Genomic DNA, 27,887 nt, shown 5'->3' with positions numbered 1-27,887 from the left:
AGTTATCGATGTGCTGATTAATTAAAAAATTGATGAAATAAAAAGGTGATATGAATAATGTTTGTTAATTATACATAAAGATGTAGATTGCCATGAGGATTTATTAATTGTCCTGATCAATACCTCATTCTCTCTGGTTCAGAGCTATGGCTGATTGTGAACGATGGGTCGTCACACTCATCTGATATGTTAAAATTGTGCATCTGAGCTCTCTTTTTTTTTTTGGCCTTCTGGTTGACATATTTTTTGTTTCCACCATGATCTTCCCTATTTTCTGGTAACAAAGTGAAACACAAACACACAAAAATACACACATATTGTGACCCAAAGAAGCTACGTCAATTCCCCCCATCACACATTTGTTTGTTCATGGAGATCATGATCACATACATAATTAGCAACAGTTACTATATAGAGTTGCATAATATTCTCATTCAATTGACTAGGATGAACGTGAACCTTGATTGAAAGTTAGCTCTTGGATACAAACAGACACTAGGTAGGTGATGAAATTTAGGAGAAAAATAAACACAACTGGTGTATGCTAAGTAACATTGCTCCAGCTCCTGAATTTCAACAATTTCTATCACTTGTACAAACCAACAAATAAAATTTAATGATCTGTGGATCACGCCATGTTGATGCCACCTGATTGTGACCGTGACTCATAGAAGAGTCTTACAGTTGAGTAGATGAGAGAGGGTTCAGCCATTGCTCCATTTCCATAATCTCCACAAGCTAGTCTCTTTGAAACTGGTGGTATGAGAGAGATTCCAAGCTCATCAATGACCATAAGGTGTCGTTCTGTGAATGGATTATTCCACATCAATGTATTCATGGCTGGTGCCACAAAAAGGGGTTTATTGTAGTCCCATGCTCGTACGATGCAGGTTAACAAGTTATCACATAGTCCACCAGCAATCTACACTACAGAAGGCATATGTCAGCTTATTTGCAAAGTAGAACACAATGTAAGCTAATAACATAAAACAACTTATAAACCATAATACCACAAATTCTTTTTCATGATGTGGGGAATTGAATTGGTGTCTTTCTTAATGTTAACCTTCCATCATGGACATGTTCAGCTAGTATGTTTAACATTGTTGATAGTCCATTTTATAAAGAATTCCGCCACTCATGCTACCAAAATCTTTCAGGATAAGCCAATTTTATCATATCTTCAATAAAATTATCTTTTCACTCCCTATTTTAAGCTTTGAAGACCATCCGATATTACTGTAACCTACTAGGATAAGGGAATAAATTGTATTTTTGAGGCAGAATGAGTGTTACATGAAAAGAAAATTCAGGAATAAAACCGTGGAATGATACATCACCTTCCCAAGTGTGTTTGCTGACAAAGGGGCAATAACCATAATATCAGCCCACCTGCGGAGCTCAATGTGTAGCACACTATCACCAATCTTCTTCCAAGTGGACCATTCCTCCTCGTCAGTATAAAGAATGACATCTTTCGGAAGTGAAGCTTTGTCTATGAAATGAAGAGAAGGTTTTGTTGCAACTGCTTTAACTTCTGCCCATTCAGAAAAACAACGACATAGATTGGCAAACTTAATAGCAGCCACACTTCCACTCGCTGCAAGCAGAATACGAGGTCTCCTAGGTGCACTGTTTATCTGAACCGGTTCCATCTCTGAAGTCACAGGCTCCATATCAACCTAACCTGTGAAACAGAAAAAAAGGATTCTTTACTGCACCAATAGAAAGATACAAGTAATTGTACATGCGTGCAACTAAGGGGAATGCCAGCAGTAGATAAGAAAGAGAACATCCCCTGGCAACTTGCTTCACAATCATAACTCTTTGGACTTAACTCACCCTAGGTGGGGTCAAATCCATGCTTATCTTAATTTCTCAAACCCATTTTAACCCTAACTCTTCACGAACATCAAAAAACAGTTGGCCAACAGATGATCAGCTGATGTAGTTTCAAGGATTTGGACTTGCTTACTGTTCATGTTGCTCTACTGAACTGGTTAATTGGTCCTTAATTTGCTAAATTGGATTGCTGGTCTTTCATTCTGCTGAAATAGCCCTCCGCTTGAGTAAAACTAACCTAAGCTTAGCTAATCTTCTCTTTACCTAGGGTCACATCGTCATGTTTTACTGGAAGTTCCAACTGATGTGCCCATTCTTGTAGAGAACTAGTTGTGGACCAAGTCATTGACCGTAACAACCTTCTAAAATTTGATCAAAGGCTGTAACTTTCCTACCATCACGGTAATTCTAGATTTCTCATCTAAGAAGGTGAGCTTCAAACTTGTCTTGATGCTTCATGGATTGAATCCAAGTTATCACCATCAGTTTCTTTCTTAAGTGTTATGGGCTTGGCAAATACTTTGTGATGACCTATAGCTCAAAAGGCTAATTCTGGAAATCTTACTTGAATTTCATGGCCCAATCTCTTCTAGTCCAAGGCCATAATAAAAAAATCGGCATTGGCAATAGGTTTATCAACAACGTGTTTCCTTTTATTACCTTTTTTTCTAGAAACGGACAAGTTTTCAAGAACACCCACCCCAACACATTAGGATAAGAGAAGACAAAAGGACAGTATCGATTGAGGGGAAAAAAAGACATGACCCATCCATAATATGTAGTGTGTCTAATAAATTAGTCATTGAGAAAGAGAAACATTAATATAAAATGATACACTTCCAACTCTGCATATTAGAGAAGATTGTGAAGTCACATGGGAAAACCTCCCTGCATATGTACTCAAGAATTTGATTTTTCAAAGAATCTACTTAGTTTAATCAACAATACCTCACGTCCAACTTATTTTGGTTAGGCCATCTTAATCATCTATTTATTTCTTTGTTGCTTCTTTTATTTTTTCATGTATCCAGATAAGGTAGTTATAAGATGGATGAATACTAAAGCTAGTGCATCAAAAATGATACACTTCCAACTCTGCATATTAGAGAAGATTGTGAAGTCACATGGGAAAACCTCCCTGCATATGTACTCAAGAATTTGATTTTTCAAAGAATCTACTTAGTTTAATCAACAATACCTCACGTCCAACTTATTTTGGTTAGGCCATCTTAATCATCTATTTATTTCTTTGTTGCTTCTTTTATTTTTTCATGTATCCAGATAAGGTAGTTATAAGATGGATGAATACTAAAGCTAGTGCATCAAAAATGATACACTTCCAACTCTGCATATTAGAGAAGATTGTGAAGTCACATGGGAAAACCTCCCTGCATATGTACTCAAGAATTTGATTTTTCAAAGAATCTACTTAGTTTAATCAACAATACCTCACGTCCAACTTATTTTGGTTAGGCCATATTAATCATCTATTTATTTCTTTGTTGCTTCTTTTATTTTTTCATGTATCCAGATAAGGTAGTTATAAGATGGATGAATACTAAAGCTAGTGCATCAAAAAACACAGTTACAAGTTCTGCAAATCGAAACAATCATATCTAACATGGCATCTACATCGAGTGCAAAGATCAGGTTGCACCATAAAACTAGCAAAGGCTCTAAACTTAAGACTAAGTATGCTTCTCTTGTTGCCTTCAAGAATTCTGCTATTCTTTCTATCCAAATTGTTCACCAAATAGCATGTGGTATTGTTGCTTCTTTTTAATCTATATGTTGTTTCAAAACACTTAAGTAATTTCATCAGTCTCTCTCTCTAAAACACTTCACTAATTTCATCTGTCTCTATCTCTCTCTGACACACACACACAGAACCACACAATCACTCATTTATTTAGTTTTAAATACATCAGAATTCACTCCCAAGGCACATTCTCTTTTTTCTTAAATTTTGGAAGGAGGTGGCGAGAAGAGAGAGCTCATACCCCCCTCCCCCCAAAAACAGAAAAAGAAAAAAGAGGATCAACCAATCAATAATCAGCAGGATGTCAATACCAAACTAGTGGGACAGGCTATATCAGTGTTTTTGGAAGCGCAAAGCGGAAAAAGGCGACTCTAACTCAAGCCAGATAGCAGCAATCACTCGAAATAGTCATGGAACACATGCAAGTCCAGATTGAAAGATAAGGAAGGCAAGTCAAAGCGGAAAGAAAGCCTTAGCCGGAGCAGTAGCCAGAGAAGCAAGGCTAAAAGTGGTCTCAGGCATTCCAACTGCATGAAGGATCTGCATTGCTTAAAGCGAGAAGCGAAGATAAACCTTGCACAGATAAGTAAAATAACTAAACTGAAAGGAACTCAATAGTCATAAGAGAAAAAAAAATCAAACACAGCTAAGAATTTCTCAAACTACTGAAGAAAATAGAGAGCACATGAAAAAATAAAACAGTAGCATACCTACTGAAGAAAAACAGTAGAGAGTATCTATTAGCTTGTATAAACAAATACATTTCAATTAGATTAACAAACTGAAAAAAGAAGAAGAAGGAAATAGAATAATTTAAAAATTCAATTTAATTACTTAAGTGAAAAAAAGACAAAGAAGTAATAAAATAAGCTGAACACATCAGAGAGCGCTAAAAACAAAGCAGAGAAACACTAAGAGAAGAAGAGAAAAAAGAAAAAAACTGCGACAGCAGCAACAGATAAGAGAAAGAAAAAGAAGTTGCAGACAGCAATATCATAACAGAAAAGAGAAGATAAGGAGTAGAAGAAGAAGTAGAAGAAGCATAACTGGAGCTAGAAGAAGATAACTAGAAAGTAGAGAAACCTAGCGCAGGAGAATGTTGCACACAAAGAAGGATAGAAATAATTCGACTAAATCTACGGGTAAGTGCTACCTCCCACCAACACATGCATGAAACCAAATCGCATCACTTAGCACAATTCAATGAGATATATATATATATATGTGTATAAATTTATATATTACCGTGCGTATATCTTAATTCTGATTAGAATTAAACTGGTATTGGTTCACAATAACAATTTATATATTCTCACTTTAAAGAGATCAAAAAAGCCAAACATATGATCTTAATATCTTAATAACATGAAATCTAAACAATAGCAGGCTAATATGCATTATCATAAGAGAACAGATTCTAAACCAAATTAACATGTGCAAGACGAAGACCTTTGGAAACTGGAAATAATTATCACTCAAGTTACGACAAAGAAGAACTGAAAACACTTGAGAGGTACCATCTGATTAAACATTCACTGGGAGTTTGAATAGAAACTAGGCCAAAATTATCAAATTTCATTCGAACTACATCAAATTATAAACACGGCAGCTTTCAACTAAACAGGACAGAATGAGATCATAGAACTAAAATAAATCAGCAATATAAACACAGTACAATTTTACAAGCCGATTCACGCTCAAACAATTATAAATTGTCATAACTTAATAAGCAACGAAGAAGAGATCTGGACAGTAACATTATAGCTTCCAGATTTATGCTAACCAATACATCAAATTTTGAACCAGAACAATACCAACAAAGACAACATATTGGCATCAGATGTTGAAACTAAATGAACCAGATTGCTGCCAATATGAACACTTAAATCGTGCCACAGATTACAACAACTCTAAGCAACTAAACTATGCTTTCTTTGATTCAATATGGAGATAGGTTCAACTAAAATCAAGCATAGAGTGGGCAGAACAGTTTGGAATCAAAATAAACTTGAGGAGAAAAGAAAACATGCTCGAACTAGGCAGATTTTAAAGTAATAGGGCAAATATTTGTCATTAATAACCCCGTCAATGAAAAAAAAATTAGCAGAGAAGAGTATACAAGCAAAGAGAGCTTCAAACACACAACAGAGGTATGGCAAGATTCAAATGATAAAATCCGAAGCAAAACTAGACCAAGTGAACATGAATTGAGCCTAAAACGGAATGATAAGATTAAGACAGAGGGAACAAACAGCCATGAACTTGAGCAGACTATAATCTGGAATATAAACTTAAAAGGACATGATCATGTTATAAGGAACTGCATAATCATTGAACTGCTCATGACCGGATTGAACTCAAGCTAATAACATCAAGAGGTAAGCCATGAGAATCTAACGAGCTAGATAGAAGTTTAACAATAGCTGATTCAAAAAAAATGCAGAATAGAACATGTTAGGAACCAGTAGCTAAAATCAATATTGAAACTAGTTCGATATTTATTAGGAAGATGTGTCAGACAGAAATGAAATATCAATTCGAAGACTTCAAATCTTCAATATTTAACAAGAATAAAACTAAGGAAGTGAAAGACTATAATAACAAAGGAACTAACGGTAGATAGAATGGAAGAACAATTTCTAACTAATATTCATCAATACCACCAGATTCATACTCTCAACAACACATAAACGAAAAATAAATAAAGAAACTGGAATCAATCAGAAAGCTAAGAAGAGTTTACCTCTTTTTGGGAAGCAAACTGAGAACTCGAGTTGGCTAGAGACGATTCCACCACCAAAAATGGACTCTGGCAAAGCCTCCGGGGAATGACTAACAGACCAAAAGAGAAAACAAAATTTAGACTTACGATTTCCTTTCTATAGACCCGAATCTGTAAAAGCACTCTTTCTAGCTTAGATTGCTATTCTCTCAAAAAAAAAATCAGCCAAGAACCCCTTCCAACAGTGAATGAGGGGTTTAAGTAGGAAAGGATTTGGGGGAAAAAGCAATAGGAATTTTGGGAATTTTTGGGATAGAATTCAAAATTCGAAATAAGGAATATCCCATATTCCAGTCCCAAAATACTAATTCTTCAACAGATTGGGACCAATCCTAAGCGAGGTGAACGGCTAGGATTGAATAGAAGCTTCTCGAAGCCACTACGTGGCTCAATCTCGCAAGCCAAAGACAAAACGCAGGTAGGAAACGGCTAGCGTACTGTTTGGGGGTTTGTTGAGGAAGAAGACCGATATGCTGTTGTAGTGTTTGGGAATTGGGAAATTGGTGTATGTATATGTTGTGTTGAGAATTGAGTTGGTGGGAATTAGAATTGGTGTGGTGGGCATTTGGTATATGCTGGAATTGAGTTGTGGGAATTGGTTTTTTTTTTTTGTAACAGATAACATTCCACTGAAGAATGAATTGTTGCTTAATCTTAGAAGACCAATTATCACTATTGCATAATTAAACATAGAAATTACACGAGATTAAAAAGACGTTAACTCCAAAATTGAAAAGCTAAAAAAATGAAGCACTGAGTAGAAATTTACCTAATTGAGCAAAGGCTTCAATAAATTTATAAGCAAAAGTTGTTATGTTTACCTATCTTAGCTCACTTGATTGAGATCTGTAGCAGAGATAAACAGTAGCAAGTACCATGAATTGCAGAAAAAAATGGGAAGAACAGTATGTGGAGAAAGTAAAAAAAGTATAATTGCTAAGCGGAAGAAGAAAGGTTTTCTATGACTTCAGCTTAAATTTTTTGAAACTCACTTGCTCCGGCATAGTCCGGCGACGGTGATCGGAGTCCGGTGTCTTTCAAAGGGCGGGATAAACAAAGGAGAAAAAATGTGCTTTAATAGCTTTTCCCAAAAAGCCTTTAATTTCTGGCCCAAGAACAACTTGGGCTCAACCAACAATCAGGAAAAATATTGGGAAACTTACAATCGGCCTTAGATGAGCGAGATCGTAGAATATATGGCTTGATTGATGCCTTCGAGCATAGGCTGGATCAGAATTTTCGGAGCACATAGAACCCACTCTTTGAAGCTTGAAGAGTTATCTCAGAATAAACTTCCAAAATCAATATTTATAAAAAAAAATTCTGACTGAATACTTATAATAATATATGTATAATATAGTTTTAATACATATTATAAAAAATAATTTATAAAACACATATAATACAAGTTTTATTTATGGATAATATATTTATCATACAATTTAATACACTTCTAAAATATTGTATCGATTTCTTATCAAACAAGTATAATATATTTTAAAATACTTATAATACATTTATATTGTATGCATAATTCATTTTTAATATTTTCAAAAGTTAGTTAAATAATTTTTTAAATCGTCGGATAACCGTGCGTTAGCGATCACTTTGAATGCTTAACACCTTTTCAAAGTGGAAATAAAAATCCCGTACTTTTTTCTCTGAATTTTTAAGACTTAAATCTGTTAAGGTCTTTTAAATTAAGTTTTCTTAATTTCTTTAAAAAATTAAGTGACGACTCTTCTTTTTCTAAAATTGATTTTTTCAGTAAAAAGTTGAAATTAATTTTAAACCGTCTTTTTCCGATAAAACAACAGATTTATCATAATATTGTTATGTATTGTTGTAGATGATAATAAATAAAAAGTATCGCTAAAACCAATAATTATTTATTAAAAAATATTCACTCAAGTAATTTTTCCAAAAATATTTAACCTTAAATGTTCTATTATTTTCATATCCCTTTTTATTTTAAAATTCGTATATCCATGGAATATCACAAAAAATAGATTTTCTACTAATTTAGAGTTTAATAAATAAGATTGTGATTTTAATAATTTTTTCGTAATTGTTTCATTTTTATTTCTTAAAAAAAGAGCTCAATTTTATATGATACCAATATGGTATCAATATACCGAGGAATATCATAAAGAATTAAACTCAGTCTTATATGATAGCAATATGGTTTTAATATATCGATGCAGTATCACAAAAGATTAAATAATAGCAGTGATATTAACGTCATGCGTGAAATAAGATAGGAAAAACTGAGGTAAGAAGGTAAATAGTTTGAATCATCAATCCAATAATTTAAATTAGATTTAATTTAAGTAAATAATTTCACAATTAAATCTATTATATATAATTTTCCTTTAAATTCCGGAAATTGAAACAACAAATACCATCTTCACGTATAAATTTATACGTTCGTATCGTAATAATAAATTATACGTACAAGTGATTTCCTACCATTCAATGAAAATCTTTAAATTGGGCCGCAGCCTAATTTGACCACTATACCTCTCCAGTTGACTTCACTGTGATGCTAAGTTCATTCTTGAAGTAGTGGCAGATTACAGAGATGACGCTGAGATTATACGGAGATCGTTATTCACATCCTTGTCGTGAAGTTATCATATTCTGCAAGTAAGCATTTCTTTAAAACTTCAATATTTTTTCTAGTTTGAAAGCTCATCATGGAGATTTTAATGATTAAATGCAGTATTAAAAAACTAAATCTTGGATCCTTCTCTGCTTAAATGGGATAGAATTTTTTTTGAACACCTTAATTATATTTGTAGGAGTAGTTTTGAAGCTCAAATTGGAGTTCTATCGACGTAAAGCTATAAATAAGGATTTCTAACTTATGATTTCTACTAATAAGCCATAAGCTAAGTACATCCAAAGAGGCTCGTAGTATTTTGGGTATTGATCCAGAAGTTTAATCGATAGGAAGTGTTTTTTTTTAGTTTCTTATATGGCAACTATAAATCACATGTTCGACTCTAGGAAACATTCATGAATGCTTGCATTAGGCTAAGTTCATTACATCACACTCCCGGACCTTGTGTGAAGCGAGGTGGTTTGTGTACTGTGTGAAGCGAGGTGGTTTGTGTACTGGATTGCCCCTTTTTTTTTGTACTCTTAAATTTGTTCTAATTACAAAGCTAAAATGGAGCTTTTAATGACTAATTAGCCAAATGAAAAAGGGCTAAAAAAACATTCCCCTAAACTATTGGAAATAGAACAAAAATGTCATTCACTTGGATTTTGGTTCTTCTGAACTATTAGAAATTAGAATAGAATAGATATGCCCTCAGTGTTAGCAAACTGATCCAATTATGTCTCTATCCTGTTAACGGACTTTCAGGTCTGATGTATCTCCCTTTAACTTTTTTCTTTGTTGAGATAGACTCTACCCTAGGAAAAAATGGTATCCCACTTATTTCTTTTTTATGAACCTTGCATTATAGCTAACACATATTGAATAACTTCTGCGAATTTGTGGATTAATCTGTCCATCACTTCTGCGATATTCATATGCTCTAGGTGAAAATGCCGATTTGCGTGCAATTTAGCTATTTCATGAGTATCTGCTACCTTCTTCTAGTATAAATATTGTTCTCGTCCAAACACTAGATAGATGTAACTCACCTTTTTTTCTTCGTTGAGATTTGAATCCAGTTTTTTTATGAATTTTTATCCTTCTTTATTAAGAGTAACAATTATGGCATGCATATATGCTCTTAACTTTCCATGGAGAAGAAAGCTCAAAAACAAAAAAAGGTACATATTTCCCGTGAAGGAGAAAGCACAATACACAAGAAATAAGTGAGGTACCATTTTTTCCAAGGTGGAGCCCATCTTAGCAAAGAAACAAGTTTTAAGAAGGGATACATCGGACCTGGAAGTCCGTTAACGTGATAGGGCATAATTGAACCGGTTTGCTAGTATCTCTGCTTTTTTTTCAATAATTCAAGGACATTTTTGGCCCTTTTCCGTTTTTCAAATAGTTAAGTGGTGAGAAAGTTTCCTTGTTTTATTTGAATTCCAAACTTAAAACGGGGTTGTTAATGCTTAATTTTATTAGCAAGTTGAACGGGAAGAAAGTTTTCTTGTTCTTCTGGATATCCTTGATTCTGTTTCTAGTTTTGAAGCTCAAAGTGGAGATTTAATTGATAATTTTCCAAAAGGTTAAATGGAATAGACTTTGAGGAGGTCCACACAGATATCTCCAAAAGGCAGCACTTGACTCGTGAATTCAAAGGTTTGTCTTTTTATCAACTCTATATTTCCCTGGAAAAAGGGGTTGATTTTGTTTCTTAATTTCAACATCATTTCAATAGTCATTACTAGTATAGCTGATGACAAAGTGATGATTTCTCTGGGTTGTGGTTCTATCTTAGGATAGAAGTCTATCAACTGAATGCACTTGATTCTGAGGTCTTATAGAAAAACCGTTTTTCCTGCTGAATTTAGGTTCTGGATGAGAAGGATCGTGAGCGGATATTAGGTCCATTCAAGAGAGTTCTGAAGTGGCTTGATGATACAAAGAATGTCATGGCACCTCATTTCGAAGAAGTACACTTAACCCTCTACAAAATTAAAGAGAAGTTCCAGAAACAGTGAAATACTGTCGGAAGTAAAATTACTCGATCGGACAGAAAACCTGTCCTGCACTCAAAGATGTGACAAAGCTATTAGGAAACCAGACGCCGCATTATTTTCGCAGCATCACCATGAAGCATCTAGGATAAATGTTTCTTGTACACACTGTATTTTGAAGCTGATCAGGAAGAGAATTCTGGTCCGAGCTTTCCTACTGTTATTTTGCTTTCAATACTTCCCTTTCCTCGGTATTTTCATCATTTCTTCTTCACTCTTGTATTTTACAAACCTGTTTTTGAAAACGCTTTTCTTGAGTCAAGCAGATGCTGCATTATACTCGCAGCATCCTGAGTTTTCCTTTTTCTTTATGTATATTTGTAGTCATAAGATATTTTTGAAAATATGTAATCAGAGAAGCCAAGAGTTTTGAATTTTGTGGAAGAATGTCATTTGCAAGGTGAACTAATAGCTCTTCACCTGTGCATTTTCCTTACTGCCTACTTCAGCTTTGTATTTTCTAATGTATTACTCTTAACTAATATTGTGCCCTCCTCTGTGGAAGATAATATATATCTCCTAGAATTAGTTAAGGTATGCGCAAGTTAGTCCGAATTATTAAAGAAAAAAGCTTTGTTAAATCTCAAGTGTTAAATGATTTGCAATATATAGAAAGATGTCTGATTAAATTATCAATCAATGTTAATAGAATGTGATTTTTTTACAAGTAGAATTCTTTCATTATTGATACGTAACAAAATAATTATTTAATATTAATTTACTCATATTATCCGGGATTTTTTTTTTTAAGAAAAACTTTATAAATTTCTAAAATTTGAACCTTCACCATTACAATTCAACCTCCACATAAATAATGAAATTGAATTCCACTATATAAAAATAAAAAATAAGGCCAATATTTTTTTATTAAAATTATAAACTGGACAAAAAAGTGACCAATTCACGAGAAAAAGTCCAAAATAGTCCATTATCTTTGGATTAAGACTCAAAGTCATTCTTAAATTTTTACATAGAGGACTAATAGTCCTTCATGTTTGCCATATTGGTGCACTTTTAGTCCTCCCTCAAACTTTTGCCTATTTTTTAAATTAATTTTGTCCAAAATTTTATGTATGGAATGATCAATCATATTTTTATATATATTTAGTAATAATAATAACTCCATGTGAGAGAAGGTGAGAAGAAGAACACATTATCCTGTTTAGAAGGAATATTATTGTAGCTAAACTAAGAAAATATTGGCATATGACATTGCAAGAAAAAAAATTGTACTATTGCACGTGAAATCGACGTGATGAACCTCTCGAATTATAGTTGCAATAATATTTCTACTAAACAGAACAAGATATTTTTCTTCTCACCTTCTCTTACATTAAATTATTATTTCTACTAAATATATAAAAAGATAATTGAACATTTCATACATGAAATTGTAGACAAAATCAATGTTAAAAAATAGGCAAAAGTTTGGGGAGGACCAACAGTGCACCAATATTGCAAACATGAGGGGCTATTAATACTCCATGTGAAAATTCAAGGATGAATTTGAGTCTTTAACTCAAAAATAAGGGACTATTAGGGTTTTTTTTTCACTGGATGCTAAGATGGATGTGCGTACACACTAGGAATGATAAAACCTGGAATGAGGTTATTTGGGAGAAGGTGGAAGCGGCATATGTGGTCTACAAGATGAAAGCGAGACTGAGATAGTTTGGGCATGTGCAGAGGAGGGGTGTCGACGCCCCAGTTAGGAGGTGCGAGCGGTTGGATTTGGGGGCTATGTGGAGGAGTAGGGGTAGACCGAAAAAGTATTGGAGAGAGGTGATTAGACAAGATATGGTGCTACTCCATATTACCGAGGACATGACATTAAATAAAAAAAAATGGAGGTCGCGGATTAGGATAGAAGGTTAGTAGAAATAGAATTGTGTCTTGCTGTGTGTCAGTTTAGGGTGGTCTTAGGTCTAGACTTGCATTTATAGTTATATTGCTATTGCCTTTGATTATCGCAATACTTTGCTATTGTTATTGTTCTCTTCTTGTAAATTTTGTATTTTTTATTTTTTTTATTTTTTATTATGCTACATATATTATTTTTGTCCGCTTTGAGTAAAGAATCTTACGAAAATAGCGTCTCTAACTACGAGTTAGTGATAAGATATCTTATACTTACCTCAATATGTTGCTGTTGTTTGGGCTTTTTCTCACCAATTCACGCACCCCCAGTTGACTGCAGCAGCAGCAGCAGCGTATCTCCATTATACAATCTGAAAATTAGAAAGCGATTTCTCAAAAAGGAAAATTTGAAACAGATGACATTGAAATTATACGTTGATCGTTTGTCCCAATCTTGTCGGGAAGTTATCATCTTCTGCAAGTAAGCAATTTTTTCTTGTTTTCTTTGAATTACCTTTCATTTTTCTATAGTTTTAATGATTTTATTTTACAAAAAGATTCAATCAAATAATTGGATCTGACTCTGGTTATAGTTTGTTTGAACACTTTTATTTGTATTTGTTAGAAGTAGATGTGTTTAGGATGAAGGAAGATTTGTTTTTTGATTTCTTTGAATATTCATAATTCTGTTCTTATAATTTCAAAGCTCAAAATGGAGTTTTTAATGGTTATGATTATTTTCCCTAAAAGGTTAAATGGAATAGAGTTTGAGGAGGTTTACATACGTCTCTCCAAACGCCAGCAATTGTCTGCTGAATATCGAGGTTTGTATTTTTGTTAATAAACTGTAAGTTTTTGGACATGTAAACTTATGGTTTTTGTTGTTTTGTTGTTTGTTTTCTTAATTTTCAACATCATTTCAATAGTTTCCTCTGAATTCGTCTTCAGAAATTAACCCTATCCAGCAAATACCAGCTATAATGGATGGAAGATTCAAGCTTTCCGAAAGGTAATTTCATCTTCAACTGACATTTAGCATTTTCCTATATTGCAACTTTATCAATGTCTTTTTTTTTTTCGCTGTATATATATGTTGCATGCATCCTAAGCTTAATTCGAAAAATACTCATACTGTTATATCTTCGTTATATATGTTGCATACATCCTAAGCTTAATTAGATAATACTCATACAGTTATATCTTGAAAACATTGTCAATATCATTATTAGTTGTATATCTCGCTAACTTTCATAGTTTTATGTTTTCTCCGGTGCATATCTACTACAAAAGGCAAAATTAGAAAATTCTCACACTGTTAAGTTTAGAAATGTTAATAAAAGCTTATATGTATTGTGCTAGCCCTATGGGGACACAAGAAACTACCATAGACAATGCCTGTGGAAACAAGTATGTTAAATAATTTTTGGGCAAAGGGTTAAATTTGCCCCTAAATTATGCGAAATGAAACAAATTTTCCCTTCGTTAATAGTTTGGGTCAAATATGCCCTCACCATTACTAAAATGGGTTAAATTTGCCCTTATTTTCTAAAGACGGAAGCTTAGGAACCGGTGATGCCACGTGTCCTGCATTCAAGGATTAACTTTTGTAAGTCCTTATAAAAAAAAGGATTAATTTTTTAAACGAAGGGTAAATTTGAACCTTTTGCATAGTTTAGAGGCAAATTTGACCCCCTTCCTAATTTTGAGTTTTTTTAAGTTCTCCTTTCTCTCTCCCCACCTCTACCTCTACCTCTACATCCAATCAACATTTCTTCCTTCTTTGACCCCTGTGCGGCTATACACCTACATTAAAATAGTATTCTATAGCGCATTTTCACGTGGTGGTGGAGGTGGTGGGGAGAGAGAAAGAGAAAGAGAAAGAAAAAGGGAAGAGAAAATTATGACAGTGGTGGTGGGGAGAGACTACGAGGAAGAAAGGTGATTGGTGGTAGAGTTAGTGGATGGGAGTGAGGAAGGAGGAACAAAAAGTTAATTAAAAACTCAAATTTAAGAAGACTGGTCAAATTTTCCTTTCGTTATAAAAAAGTTGATCCTTAATGGCATCACCATGTGATAAGCTTATGTTGTTCGAGAATAAGGGCAAATTTAGCCATTTTAATAACAGCGAAGACATATTTGACCCTAACTACTAATGTGAGGGCAAGTTTTTTCCATTTCACATTGTTCAGGGTTAAGTTTGTCCCTTTTTCCATAATTTTTTCGCGGTGATATAAGGCTGGACTTTTTTTTTTTGATCTTTTGCTGAATTTCAGATAGAGTAATTTATGACTTTGATAACATGTAAAATTTTAGTTAACCTACTTTTGTGTTTGCAGTCATGCAATTCTTAGATACCTGGCTTGTGCATTTCCACGGATTGCAGATCATTGGTAAGTTCAGCAACTTCAGGTTTTTCAATATATACCTGAATTGAATGTTCTTTTTAATCATGGTAATGACAATGAATAATCTTTAAAGCTCTTGTGCTTGACAATGAGTACATGACAATATGAATTATGAATCGATCTTTTCTGCACTTAACATCTCTTGTTTCTTAAACCGTCCTATTGAAGGTATCCAGCTGATTTATACAAAAGAGCAAAGGTCGAATCTGTGTTGGATTGGCATCGTACTACCTTCCCCCGCGGTCCAGGTGCTTATATCAGAGATTGTGATTATTTTAGTTTCCAGTTGGAATGTGATATCTTGCTTGAATTAATTTAATGGTGAATCTTGGGATTTTGGGAGAACTTCGACAACAAAATTGTAAAGGTTAAGTCAGCATCTGAGTTAAATTTTTATCCTAAAATGAGATTAACCAGGGAAATTTGTTTATATGATCAGTTCGAAAGAAGAGCAACATGCATGTTATAATGCTCTTTGTTAAGATTCTGGCTACTACCTAATCAAGACTCTTTGCAAGTCTGCGAGTTTCTTACTGTCTTTACATTTTAGTAGCTATTTCTTGTAATTGAAACAATTGCCCTATGTCAAAACTCTAGTTGTAAGTCTAGTCGATTATGATGGTGACTGTTTTTCCAACAATGACGGTGACTAATTATGATAAAAGTGATTTCTTCTGCAGCATTTTGTGATTACTACTTGTTGATATGCCTCTCCTTTTAGCTATTTTCAACACTTTCCTCAAGAACCGCTTCTGTTTTCAGGTTCATATGTCTTTTATTCTGTTCTTGCTCCTAGTGTTGGGTTGCCTTTGAATTCAAAAGCAGCAGCAAGAACTGAGAAGAACCTTATAGCAGCTCTTGCAACGATAGAGTCTGTTTGGCTCCAGGAAAAAGGACGGTTTTTGCTTGGGAGTAACCAACCTTCAATTGCAGATCTTAGCTTAGCGTGCGAGATTATGCAACTTGAGGTAAAGAGATTTTCCCTTTTTTTTTCTGCTGTTGCTTTATAATCTTTTGATTCAAAGCATAATTGTCTGTTGCTTCGGACATTATTTAGAACAAGCTTGCCTCAATTCAGAACTATGTTAAATGTTGCTTTTCTCTCCATCAGCTCGTATAAATGTCCAGTGGAGTTGAATAGTAATACATATGGTAAAATGACGAATGCCCTTAAAATTCCCTATTCCAAAACACGAAGAGGTAATCATCCTGTATGTGTCGTTTCAGTCAGCCAGTCATTTGCTTCTATATAGTCATTACTAGTATAGCTAATGATGAAACGATGATTTGTCTCGGTTGTGATTTTATCTTAGGATAGAAGTCTTATCAACTGAATGCATTTGATTCAGAGGTCCTGTAGAAAAACTTTTTTTTCTGCTGAATTTAGGCTCTGGATGAGAAGGATCGTGAGCGGATATTAGGCCCATTCAAAAGAGTTCTGAAGTGGCTTGATGATACGAAGAATGTCATGGAACCTCATTTCGAAGAAGTACACTTAACGCTCTACAAAGTTAAAGAGAAGTTGCAAAAGCAAAGAATTACTCAATCAGGCAGAAAACCTGTCCTGCACTCGAAGATGTGACAAAGCAGTTAGGAAACCAGACGCTGCATTATGCTCACAGCATTGCGGATGATTGTTTCTTGTACACTGTCTATCTATTTAAAGCTGATCAGGAAGAGAATTCTGGTCCGAGCTTTTCTGCTATTATTTTGCTTTAGATGCTTTCCTTTTCCTCGGTATTTTCATCATCGCTTTTGCACTCTTGTATTTCCCAAACTTCTTTTTCCCCAGACATCACACTGGGTTTGTTGTTGTTGTATTTGTATTCATAAAATAAGTGCACAGTATGCTAATCCTGGTGCATACAATATGTAATCAGGCAAGCTGAGTGTTGCTTAATATTGGCAACAGATATGTTATTTCTTCACTGTTTAAATTATATGATTTTACTGATCTATAAAGTGGAACCATGAGGTCTCAGGTCCCTTCGATTCAAGTCATGCTGGACAGATTTATTTGGTACGTATGTTGGTGGAGATAACATGTACCTATCTCATGAAATTAATTGAGGCGTGCACAAACTGTCTCGAACATCAAAACTATTGAAACAAAAAGATCATTAGCTATGAAAATACTGCCAATCAAATTATCAACTAGCAAGCAAATTGCTATGCAACTCCATTTCCATGAGATATAGTTGATCTTGGTTAAATATATAGATGACTTCTTAAACTTGTCAAAACTTTTTATTAATGCCACACCTTTAACATATTCTATTACCTTCTTCTGAACTAGGAAGTTGGGATAATTTTCATAAATTGTAGAGCTTTTTACGTTTATGAATAAAATTACAACTTAAAATTTTTAAATTACACATTCAAATAAAATTTCAACTTCAAATCAGATCGATTTCAAATCGGATCCGAACAACAGTTTTGATTTTAAAATACGAGAGTGACAATTATTATTATTAGAGTCAATATTGGGCGTCAATTATTATTATTATTAGAGTTAATATTGGGCGTCAACCTTATCTGACCCGTCTAGGTGGACCCAACCTTAGGTTACCAAATTTAGCAGTGGCGGTAATTCAATTCTCAAATCTGAAATCCGATATTCAGCTCACGTCGCCGGCGGTGAATTCGTCGGAGTTAATTTCCGGTCAGAGAAAAATGACGCTGAAATTATACGTAGATCGTATGTCCCAACCTTCTCGTGCAGTTATCATCTTCGCCAAGTAAGGAATTTTCTTTTTTTCTTTCCTCTAGATTTTTAAAGCTCGTAATGGAAGTTTTAATGATTAATTTTCCAGAAAGTTGATTAATTCCGTTAGATAGGAACAGATTTGATAAATACTGAGAACTCTCGGATAGAGTATTAGAACGGAAAGATCCATTAGATAATGAACTATTGGTTCTAAGTCATATCTGATAATTAATCAACAATTCGAACTTTGAAGGGCTATTTTAATTCTATTTGTAGCTTTGAATCTCTAAATGGATTTTTAATTAGTACTAGTAGTATTATTTTTTTCCAAAAGGTTAAATGGGGAAGAAAGTTATTATTTTTATTGTTTTTTGGTTTGTTTTGAATACTCTTGATTGTGTTTCTGATCAAAGCACAAAGTGTAATTTTTAGTGACTGATCTTCCAAAAATTTAACTTGTGATAAGTTTTTCTTGTTTTCTGTGAATTCTCATAATTGTGTTTGTAGCTTCTGAGCTTATGAACACAATAGCATCCCTAGTGTAATCGTTGAAGAGTCTTGGTTAGGAGGTGATTACTCTCGATAATTTCATATGTTTTGTATATTAGTTTTTCATATATAGGTCAAGAGGGGATTTGTTAATGATTAATTTTATCAACAAGTGTCAAAACTAGGCTGATCGACCCCCGTTAACAGTAAATATTCAGAGAAGATGAAACACAGAACACAAGCAAAGAGGAAGTCTCATAGTTGGGGAATGAAAAACTGATTTCATTCTTTATTGATTGTGTATATTTACAGCTAATCAACAGCTTAAACAACTGCTAAGCTAACCACTAAGCTAACTTGTAGTGCTGACTCAGCATTACAGATAGATACATTTCTTTTCTTTATTATCTATTGTTGTTTTTTCTGGATATTCTGTTTCTAGTTTTGAAGCTCAAAATGGAGTTTTTAATGATTTATTTTCCGAAAGGTTAAATGGAATAGACTTTGAGGAGGTACGAATAAATCTCTCCAAGCGCCAGCAGTTATCTCCTGAATTTAAAGGTTATAACTTCACTTTTCACTAGAAAAATGGTTTTGATATATTATTTGCTTCTTAGTTTCAAGATAATTTCAAAAGTTTTCTCGGACTTCATGTTCAGAAGTTAACCCCATGAAGCAAGTGCCAGCTATAATGGATGGAAGATTTAAGCTTTCCGAAAGGTAATGTTCAGCTTGAACTGAAAATTTAGCATTTTCCAGTATGACAACTTTGTCAATGCCTGTTGTTCGCTGTAGATGTTGCATACATCCTGAAGCTTATTATTTAGTCTTTCATTCTTGTAGAACTTGTTTGAAGAGTTCACCTAATCACCTGTGCATCTACGCTACAAGAAGCAAAATTGGAAAATGCTCATTCTCTTAAGTTTAGAACGTTTTTGTTAAGTTTGTATGTAGTGTGCACCATGCGGGCACAAGTAACTAAAGTGGAAAATGTCTGTGGAGACAAGACATTTTGATCTTTTCCTGAGTTTCACTTAAAGTATTTTATAACTTGGATGACATTTAAAAGTTAGCTAACTGATTATATGTCCTTGCAGTCATGCAATTCTTAGATATCTGGCTTGTGCATTTCCCGGAATTGCAGATCATTGGTAAGTGCATCAACTTATTTTCAGTATATACCTCAGTCAAATGCTTTTTATCATGGAAATGAGTACTCTTTGAAGCTCTTGAACTTGACATGGAATACAACCCCAGGCAGATCAAGAATTTAAACTTGATGGGTTCAACTTTTATGCTGGAGCCATCACCTAAATATCTAAGTTCCATGTCAAAATGTTGGTTTTAGCAGAATCCATATTGCATCTGCCTCTGAACATGGCAATCAGCACTACGAATGGAACTATTCTGCAGCTGGCAACTGTGTGAATTTAATCCCACGTGTACCTGTTATTTGATTGCTAATTGCTTGTTGGGTTTCTGATTGGGAGTTAAAAAGTAGAGTTTTGCTAAGAAACGCCGTCTGGTTTTGCTGAGAAACCCGTCATTTGTATCAAACCAGTAATAACATGACACATGTATTCTGCATACTCTTTTATCACCTAACTATGGTTAATTAATGTGCATTTTCATCTCATTTATTACTTAACCATGGAAAAGTGCATTGGTTTGGTGTAAACACCGGATGCGTGCAAGTTTTGACCTCAACAGACCAAAGAGCACTCCAACAGAAAAGAAGAACAAGTAACATGTTACTCCATCTATCCCAATTTATGTGGCATCCTTTCCTTTTTAGTCTGTCCCAAAAAGAATATCACCTTTCTATAATTGGAAACTAATTAATTTTAAAATTATGTTTTTATTCTTAATGAATAATTTATAGCCAAACAAATGTCCAAGATTTGTTTTAGACCACAAATTTCAAAAGTTATCATTTCTTTCTTAAACTTTGTGCCTAATTAAATAGTGATTGGGACGAAGAAAGTAGCAAATTGGAAAATACCAACTCAACAAATGAAGTATCATTACCGAATAATAAACAAACCCTATCAAAATTTGAGAAGAGATGAAAGTTAACTAACAGAAATCGTTAATTGGAGTCTCTGTACTGCACCAACCTATCTGAAAAAGAAAAAAAAAAGGTATATCTATGGTGCCTATGAACACTGTAGCTCTTCATTTTTAGTGACAGACTAATGTACACTCTCTTAGGTTGTATAAATGCTTATTCTGGTTACTGTTTGCTTTCTGCTTTTAACTCTTATTCCTTACACTGTCCTATTGAAGGTACCCGGCTGACTTATACAAAAGAGCAAAGGTAGACTCTGTGTTGGATTGGCATCACTCTAACTTGCGTCGCGGTGCAGGTGCTTATATAAGATATTGAGATTATTTCAGTTTCCAGTTGAATTTTGACTACTTTACCTTGACCTTACTTGAGTAATTTAGTGTGAATGCTGGGATTTGCGAGAGCTTGGGAAAAAAGATGCTTAAGCTTAAGGCAATGTCGGAATAAAATTTTATGCCAGAATGAGATTAATCAAGGAAATTTGTTTGTATGATACGTTTTAGAAAAGAGCAACTGCTAAGATTCTTGCTACCAACCTAATGCGAGATAGTTGCTGCAAGCCTGCATGCTTCTATGTCATCTTTAGTAGTTGATTCCTATAATTGAAACAACTGACCATGTGAGTCTAGCCACTTAATGATGGCCCTTTTTTTATTCAACAATGATGGTGACTAAAACCACTATGATAAGTAGCTTTTTTTTTGATAACCGTGGTGTCCGGGTCAGCTTGGGCATACCTCGACTAATTCCACGGGATACCTGTCACCTCCTACTGGCAACAGGTACCAGGTAAGGTACTAGGTAACTCTGTCCCTCGAGGCTAGAACAGATGGAAAAAAATCACCTGGTATTTGTCTCTACCGAGATTTGAACCTGACACCCTATGGTGCTCAACCCACTTCATTGACCACTAGTTCACATGCTTGGGTGCTATGATAAGTAGTCTTTTCCCCAGCGTTCTCTGCTTATTATTTGTTGACAACTTGATATGCCACTCTTTTACCTGTTTCCAACAGTTTTCTGAAGCAGTGCTTATGTTTTCAGCTGGATATATCTTTAATACTGTTCTCGCTCCTTCTTTTGGGTTGACTTTGGATCCAAAAGCAGCAGCAGAAGCTGAGAAAGTCCTTGTGGCATCTCTTGCAAAGATCGAGTCTGTTTGGCTCCAGAGAAAAGGACGATTTTTGCTTGGGAGTGGCCAACCTTCAATTGCAGATCTTAGCTTAGTATGTGAGATTATGGAACTTGAGGTAAAGAGAATTTCCCTTTTCCTGCTGTTGTTTTACATCTTTTGATCCAGAACATAAATTATAAAAAGGAGTCTTGTTGCTTTGACATTATTTGAGCGCTCTATAAGTTGATAATTTCAATAAACTATCATCTCAAAACAAGCTTGTCTAAATGCATGTCACTTGCCCCTGGAGGGAAATGATGCATACATGCGAAACCTTGACTTAATTGTTTTTGCACAAAGTGCAGTCATTGACATTCAAAACTGTGTTGTTTTCCCCTCCATCATCCTATATGAACTTCCATTTAAATTAAATATTAATGCACATGGTGGTATGAGGGATGCCCTTTTAAGTCCCTATTCTAAAAGACTAAGAGATAAAAATATATTTTATTCTCTTCTCTAGGTCAGGTCAAAGGTTCATAAAACTGGTCGTGACCACCAATTGTTCCCTTCGCCCTCATCCTTGCCTTGGTTATCTATTTGTTTTCTTGGCTTCCTCTATGAGTAGTTTCAGTCAGTCAGTCATGTTTGTTTGGAAAGGTTATATCCTTCGATAATGAAGTGCTGTATAGATGCTTCGGTATGGTCTTTACCAGGATAGCTGATGATGAAATGATGATCTTCTCTCGCTTATGGTTCTTAGGATACAAATTTTTGCACTCGATTTGACTTGGAGAGATATAGTACTTGTTTCTGAGTTCTTGCAGAAACTTCTTTTCTGATGAATTTAGGTTTTGGATGAGAAGGATCGTGAGCGGATAATAGGCCCATTCAAGAGAGTTTTGAAGTGGATTGATGACACAAAGAATGCCATGGAACCTCATTTCCAAGAGGTACATGTGATCCTCTTCAAAGCTAAAGAGAAGTTTCATAAGCAAAGATATGCTGTAGGAAGCAGCATTCCTCAATCGAGCAAAAAACCTGACTTGCATTCGAAGATGTGAGAAAGCAACTAGGATTCAGGTGCTGCACTGTGCTCATAGTATCACCGTGCACCATGACACAATATGGGATAAACAGTGTCTATGTGAAAGCTGATACAGGAAGGAGAATTCTGATCCAAGCTTTCCTTATTCACTTTCTCTATGCATATGTGCTTACAAAATAAGTGTCTATCAATTGATAATCCTAGTTCACAACATATGTAATCAGACAAACTGAGAGTCCCTTACTCTTTGGTATACATCTATTATTTCTTCACTGTATCAAATATATGGATTCTGAATATTATATAAGCATGTCACTTGCAAGGTGAGCTATTTCTAGTGCCTCTCTGGTGCATTTTCATATTTTCTATAACTTCAGATACTTTCTAACGCATTACTTAAGGAACACCAATTCTCTTAATCTTGGCAATGAATCTGTCACTTGCAAGCTAAGAATGTCCCTTGCAACTTGCAAGGTGAACTAATAGCGCCTCACTGATGCATTTTCCTTACTGTCTACTTCAGGTTTTGTATTTTTCTGATATTGTGCCCTCTTCTGATTCTTGTGGTCTAAGGCTTAAGACTTTAGTTTGGTAGAGGAATTCTGGAAAAATTGCCAGTGTTAAATCATCTCTTACATGAAGTAGATGTCTATCAAAGTTTCAATAGAAGAATTTTATAGTTTGCTTATCAGTTGTAGCTACTGTTTTGGTTTAGTAGTTGTATATGTTCACTAAAAGCATCACTCAGTAGGAATGTATCTATGAATACAATTGCAATTGTTACCAACTTTTATCACTTGTTTTCGGTCGTTCTAATGGATGTATCAACGCATACAGTCTTGATGGATACAGGGGTGGCAAAATAAAACCCAACACGCCCAACCCAATCAAACCCATTAAAAATTGGGTTGATATGTAACCCAAATTGGCTCATGAGAAATCTTGTTAAAATATTTTAAAAAAACTTTTTTTTTTCCAATTTGATATGTTATATATAGTCATAATAAAGAAAAAAAATAATTTTATTAGGTACTAAAATAGTTTGAAAGAACAAATAAAACAATTAAGCTTAGTAAAAATGGGGTTGGGTTGGATCTTAACCCGTTATATAACTCATTATCTAACTCATTTTGACCTAAACTAATTTGGGTTGGATTGGGCTGGGTCTTGACCCAATTGCTGTCTTAACCCATTATGACCCACCCAAACTTGACCCAACCTGCCCAATTGTCACTCGTAGATGGATACAATCGTGATAGGTTGTATGCGTTTACTTAAATTTGTTGTATCAATGCATACAGTCACGATAAGTTGTATGGGCTCACTCAACATATTATATTCTCTCTCCTACAACGAAATAAAGTGAAGATACATGCCAGATACACTTGTATGTCGCTGTATTTCAGTGATCACACTTGTACTTTATGAGATAAAAAGTATGATACACTGAAATACGGTGATAAAATTCGGACTTCTTCACCCTTAAATTTTTATTTGAAAATTCCACTAAATGTACTCCAAATCTGCACAAAAATTCCTCAAATTCAAGATATGAACTCTTTGTAATATATCTAATCTTTAAAAACAACATCATTTAAAATCAATAACAATTTTAAAAATCCATAATTTATAAATTCATACCAACGCGTATCATAAAACAATTTATGGTTTGAGATTCATTTATGTTATTTCTTCACTGTATCAAAATTGCTTAGTGTCTCCATGTTTTTTTTTTCTTGTTGAACATAGTACATTAAGAGAATGATTTAACAACAAATAATCCACTGGTTGTATCTTTTCTCCCAGTGGATTTCAATGGGCACATCGGGTCTATTTCAGGAGGGTATGATGATGTACATGGGGGCTTTGGCTTCGGGGACAGAAATGGAGGAGGAATCTCACTTCTGGATTTCGCAAGAGCTTTCGGGTTAGTGATAGCCAACTCGAGTTTCCCAAAGAAGGAGGACCACTTGGTAACCTTCTGTAGCTCAGTGGCTAAAACTCAGATAGATTTTTTACTCCTTAGGAAGGATGATAAAGGTTTGTGCAAAGACTGTAAGGTCATCCCGATCGATAACCTTACAACCCGACATAAGCTCTTAGTGATGGATTTAGGGATTAAGACGACGAGGATGAGGAGGGTCGGGGAAGAACGACCTAGGATCATATGGGAGCCTGGGATAGTAGTGGGGATGCGAACGGTATGTGGGATATGACAGCTAGTTGTATTAGGGCTGTAGCAAGGGAAGTGTTAGGAGTCTCAACAGGCAGTCGTAGACGGCATCGAGGGGACTGGTGGTGGAATGAAGAAGTGCAAGGGAAAGTGGAAGCAAAGAAGCTGGCGTATGCTAAGTTGATGGAGAGCAAGGATGAGGTGGAGAAGTGGACGAATGGGGAACTGTATAAGATAGCGAGGAAGGAGGCAAAGTCGGCGGTTGCAACGACAAAAATGGCAGCTTTTGAACGCCTTTATGCTGAACTAGAAGAGAAAGGCGGGGACAGGAAGCTATTCAGGCTAGCCAGGGCCCGGGAGAGAAGGGCACGCGATGTGGATCAAGTGAAGTGCATTAAAGACAAGCACGAAAAAGTACTGACAGAGGAGACCCTTATCAAACAAAGATGGCAGTCTTACTTCCATAAACTTTTGAATGACAGTGGGGACACAGAAATTGTGTTGGGAGATTTGGAACATACAGGAAGGAGTCACGATATTGGGGGTTGTAGCAGTATTACGGTCGATGAGGTTAAAAGTGTTGTTCGTAGGATGCGCTGGGGAAGAGCGACTGGACCTGATGAGATTCTTGGAGAATTTTGGAAGAGTGCGGGCTCGGTAGGTTTGGAATGGCTGACTAGGTTATTTAATGTCATCTTTACGACTACAATGATGCCCGTAGAATGGAGGTCGAGCATCATGATCCCTCTATACAAAAACAAGGGGGATAGCCAGAGTTGCGACAACTACAGAGGTATCAAGCTTCTAAGCCATACTATGAAAGTGTGGGAAAGAGTGGTGGAGATGAGGGTGAGGAGAGGCGTGTCTATTTCAGAGAACCAGTTCGGATTTATACCGGGACGCTCAACTACGGAAGCCATCCATCTTATGAGGAGACTAATGGAGCAATATAGGGAGAGAAAGAGAGACTTGCATATGGTATTCATCGACTTAGAAAAGGCTTATGATAAAGTCCCTCGAGAGATACTATGGAGATGTTTGGAGGCTAAAGGTGTACCGGTAGCGTACATAAGGTTGATCAAGGACATGTACGAGGGTGCCAAAACCAGGGTAAGGACAGTAGGAGGGGACTCAGAACACTTCCCGGTGGTGATGGGGTTGCATCAAGGATCAGCCTTGAGTCCGTTTCTATTTGCCTTGGTGATGGATGTATTGACACGACAAATTCAAGGTGAGGTGCCATGGTGTATGCTTTTTGCGGACGACATAGTCCTCATCGATAAGACTCGTAGCGGAGTTAACGCTAAGTTGGAAGATTGGAGAAGCACCTTGGAGTCTAAAGGTTTTAAGCTGAGTAGGACCAAGACAGAGTACCTAGAGTGCCAGTTCAGTGAGACACCTCAGGAGGTTGGCGCGGAAGTTAGGCTCGGGGACCAAGCCATCCAAGGGAAAAGTAGTTTTAAGTACCTTGGTTCTATAATGCAAGGCAACGGGGAGATCGACAAGGATGTCACACATCGTATTGGGGCAGGATGGAGGAAATGGAGGCTCGCCTCCGGTGTGTTGTGTGACAAGAAGGTGCCACCACTACTTAAGGGCAAGTTCTACAAAGTGGTGGTTAGACCAGCTATGTTATACGGGGCGGAGTGTTGGCCAGTTAAGGTCTCCCACGTGCAAAAGATGAAAGTTGCCGAGATGAGAATGTTGAGATGGATGTGTGGGCATACTAGGAGCGACAAGATTAGAAATGAGGCTATTCGAGACAAGGTAGGAGTGGCCTCGGTGGAAGACAAGATGCGGGAGATGCGACTTAGATGGTTTGGGCATGTGAAGAGGAGAGTCCTAGATGCACCAGTGCGGAGATGTGAGAGGTTGGCCATGGATGGTTTCAGAAGAGGTAGGGGTAGGCCGAAGAAATACTGGGGAGAGGTGATCAGACAGGACATGACGCATTTACGACTTACCGAGGACATGACCTTAGATACGAGGGTGTGGAGGACACACATTAGGGTAGAAGGCTAGCACATAGTGGCATTTCTCCCCCTTAGCCGTAGGCGTATTAATGCACTATGATTCCTTGTACTTTGGTTTATGGTATTTATGTTACTATCTAATAATACCTACTGCTTTTTGTGCTTTGATTATTTCGTTATCTATTTATCTACTTTTAATACTCTTGTCTGACCTTTTTTATGCTTCTAATGAGCCGAGGGTCTTTCGGAAACAGCCGTCCTACATTGGTAAGAGTCAGGTCTGCGTACACTTTACCCTCCTCAGACCCTACGATGTGGGATTGCACTGGGTTGTTGTTGTTGTTGTTGTTGTTGCTAGCTACTAAGTTAGCAGCCAAGAATTACTTGTTGGGTTTAATAGATAGTTTGAATGGGAAATTGAGGGAAAAGAAGTGGAGGAAAAAATAATCTGTTTTCTCTTGCTTTATGAAATAAGCTTTGGTCTCACATAGGTGGTGAAAATAAAAAGTCTTTTACTTAAAAGTAGAAGCACTCCTTCATGTTGCTAATGGGTCAAGAAGAGGGTCTCCCCTCGCACCGTCGTCGTCGCTCGCTCGGCTTCGGCTTTGATAATCTTTTTGGATCAAATTTTCTTTAAATTTTAATTAATTAATATTATTTATTTATTTAATTAATTAAGTGAAAAATCCTGACCTGTGACCCGCGATCCGTTTCTTTTTCGAATTAATTTAAAAAAATATTTCCCTCCGTTTTTTTCAACAAATTTTTGAAAGGTTGCAACTTTATCCGAAAAGTTGTAAACATTTTTTCAACAGACAAATCTTTTTCCAACAAGTACCTTTTCTTAAAAGGTGCAAACAGTCTATATATATCTCTTAATCCTCAGAATGTTCAATACGAAATTTCTGAAATAAAATTTTCTTCTTCTTTTTGCACTTCCTAAAATCGTGTGATATACAGCCTTCGAGTGGTTCACAATCACCAAAATTTGCAGTACCTCTACTT

The 27,887-nt window shown here is 35.5% G+C and overlaps 3 protein-coding genes across 10 annotated transcripts; 2 read left to right on the top strand and 1 right to left on the bottom strand.

Moving 5' to 3' along the window:
* Window positions 1–412: 412 nt before the first annotated feature.
* On the bottom strand, window positions 413–7,677 carry LOC129890035 (phosphopantothenoylcysteine decarboxylase-like). Of its 7 annotated transcripts, none has more exons than XM_055965535.1 (6): window positions 7,547–7,677; window positions 7,376–7,417; window positions 7,153–7,229; window positions 6,345–6,433; window positions 1,341–1,687; window positions 413–922 (listed from the first exon to the last, which is right to left on the bottom strand). In XM_055965535.1, exons 5-6 carry the CDS (start codon window positions 1,674–1,676, stop codon window positions 629–631), a joined length of 630 nt encoding a protein of 209 aa, XP_055821510.1. In that variant the 5' UTR covers window positions 1,677–1,687; window positions 6,345–6,433; window positions 7,153–7,229; window positions 7,376–7,417; window positions 7,547–7,677; the 3' UTR covers window positions 413–628. The 7 variants fall into 7 exon arrangements, with proteins under 7 accessions (XP_055821510.1, XP_055821513.1, XP_055821508.1 ...); XM_055965538.1 differs by having other exon boundaries at window positions 7,205–7,229; XM_055965533.1 differs by having other exon boundaries at window positions 7,153–7,417.
* A 1,247-nt stretch (window positions 7,678–8,924) lies between these two features.
* LOC129890031 (glutathione S-transferase T1-like) lies at window positions 8,925–17,250 on the top strand. 2 transcript variants are annotated; one of them, XM_055965520.1, is made up of 8 exons: window positions 8,941–9,029; window positions 13,236–13,386; window positions 13,656–13,729; window positions 13,854–13,914; window positions 15,242–15,295; window positions 15,479–15,558; window positions 16,073–16,278; window positions 16,698–17,250. In XM_055965520.1, exons 2-8 carry the CDS (start codon window positions 13,322–13,324, stop codon window positions 16,890–16,892), a joined length of 735 nt encoding a protein of 244 aa, XP_055821495.1. In that variant the 5' UTR covers window positions 8,941–9,029; window positions 13,236–13,321; the 3' UTR covers window positions 16,893–17,250. The 2 variants fall into 2 exon arrangements, with proteins under 2 accessions (XP_055821496.1, XP_055821495.1); XM_055965521.1 differs by lacking the exon at window positions 13,236–13,386 and having other exon boundaries at window positions 8,925–9,029.
* Window positions 17,251–17,842: 592 nt separating this feature from the next.
* LOC129890030 (glutathione S-transferase T1-like) lies at window positions 17,843–23,063 on the top strand. The gene is made up of 7 exons (XM_055965519.1): window positions 17,843–18,048; window positions 18,994–19,067; window positions 19,166–19,226; window positions 19,604–19,657; window positions 20,793–20,872; window positions 21,619–21,824; window positions 22,540–23,063. The coding sequence occupies exons 1-7, from the start codon at window positions 17,984–17,986 to the stop codon at window positions 22,750–22,752; spliced, it is 753 nt and encodes a 250-aa protein (XP_055821494.1). The 5' UTR covers window positions 17,843–17,983; the 3' UTR covers window positions 22,753–23,063.
* The last annotated feature ends 4,824 nt before the right edge of the window (window positions 23,064–27,887 follow it).

This window comes from Solanum dulcamara, chromosome 5 (genome assembly GCF_947179165.1).
Source record: "Solanum dulcamara chromosome 5, daSolDulc1.2, whole genome shotgun sequence".
NCBI classification, from domain to species: Eukaryota; Viridiplantae; Streptophyta; class Magnoliopsida; order Solanales; family Solanaceae; genus Solanum; species Solanum dulcamara.
This window is presented reverse-complemented; position numbering and strand designations above follow the sequence as displayed.

What these genes read in the sequence shown, in the direction of transcription:
- LOC129890035 (XM_055965533.1), bottom strand. Translation starts at nt 1,676, where the DNA reads ATGGAGCCTGTGACTTCAGAGATGGAACCGGTTCAGATAAACAGTGCA. An exon ending in CAGCAAACACACTTGGGAAG is followed by an intron (nt 923 to 1,340) that starts GTGATGTATCAT and finishes TCTGTAGTGTAG; the next exon opens with ATTGCTGGTGGACTATGTGA.
- LOC129890030 (XM_055965519.1), top strand. Translation starts at nt 17,984, where the DNA reads ATGACGCTGAAATTATACGTAGATCGTATGTCCCAACCTTCTCGTGCA. An exon ending in AGATTTAAGCTTTCCGAAAG is followed by an intron (nt 19,227 to 19,603) that starts GTAATGTTCAGC and finishes ATGTCCTTGCAG; the next exon opens with TCATGCAATTCTTAGATATC. An exon ending in TAACTTGCGTCGCGGTGCAG is followed by an intron (nt 20,873 to 21,618) that starts GTGCTTATATAA and finishes TTATGTTTTCAG; the next exon opens with CTGGATATATCTTTAATACT.
- LOC129890031 (XM_055965521.1), top strand. Translation starts at nt 8,965, where the DNA reads ATGACGCTGAGATTATACGGAGATCGTTATTCACATCCTTGTCGTGAA. An exon ending in CCACGGATTGCAGATCATTG is followed by an intron (nt 15,296 to 15,478) that starts GTAAGTTCAGCA and finishes GTCCTATTGAAG; the next exon opens with GTATCCAGCTGATTTATACA. An exon ending in GCGAGATTATGCAACTTGAG is followed by an intron (nt 16,279 to 16,697) that starts GTAAAGAGATTT and finishes TGCTGAATTTAG; the next exon opens with GCTCTGGATGAGAAGGATCG.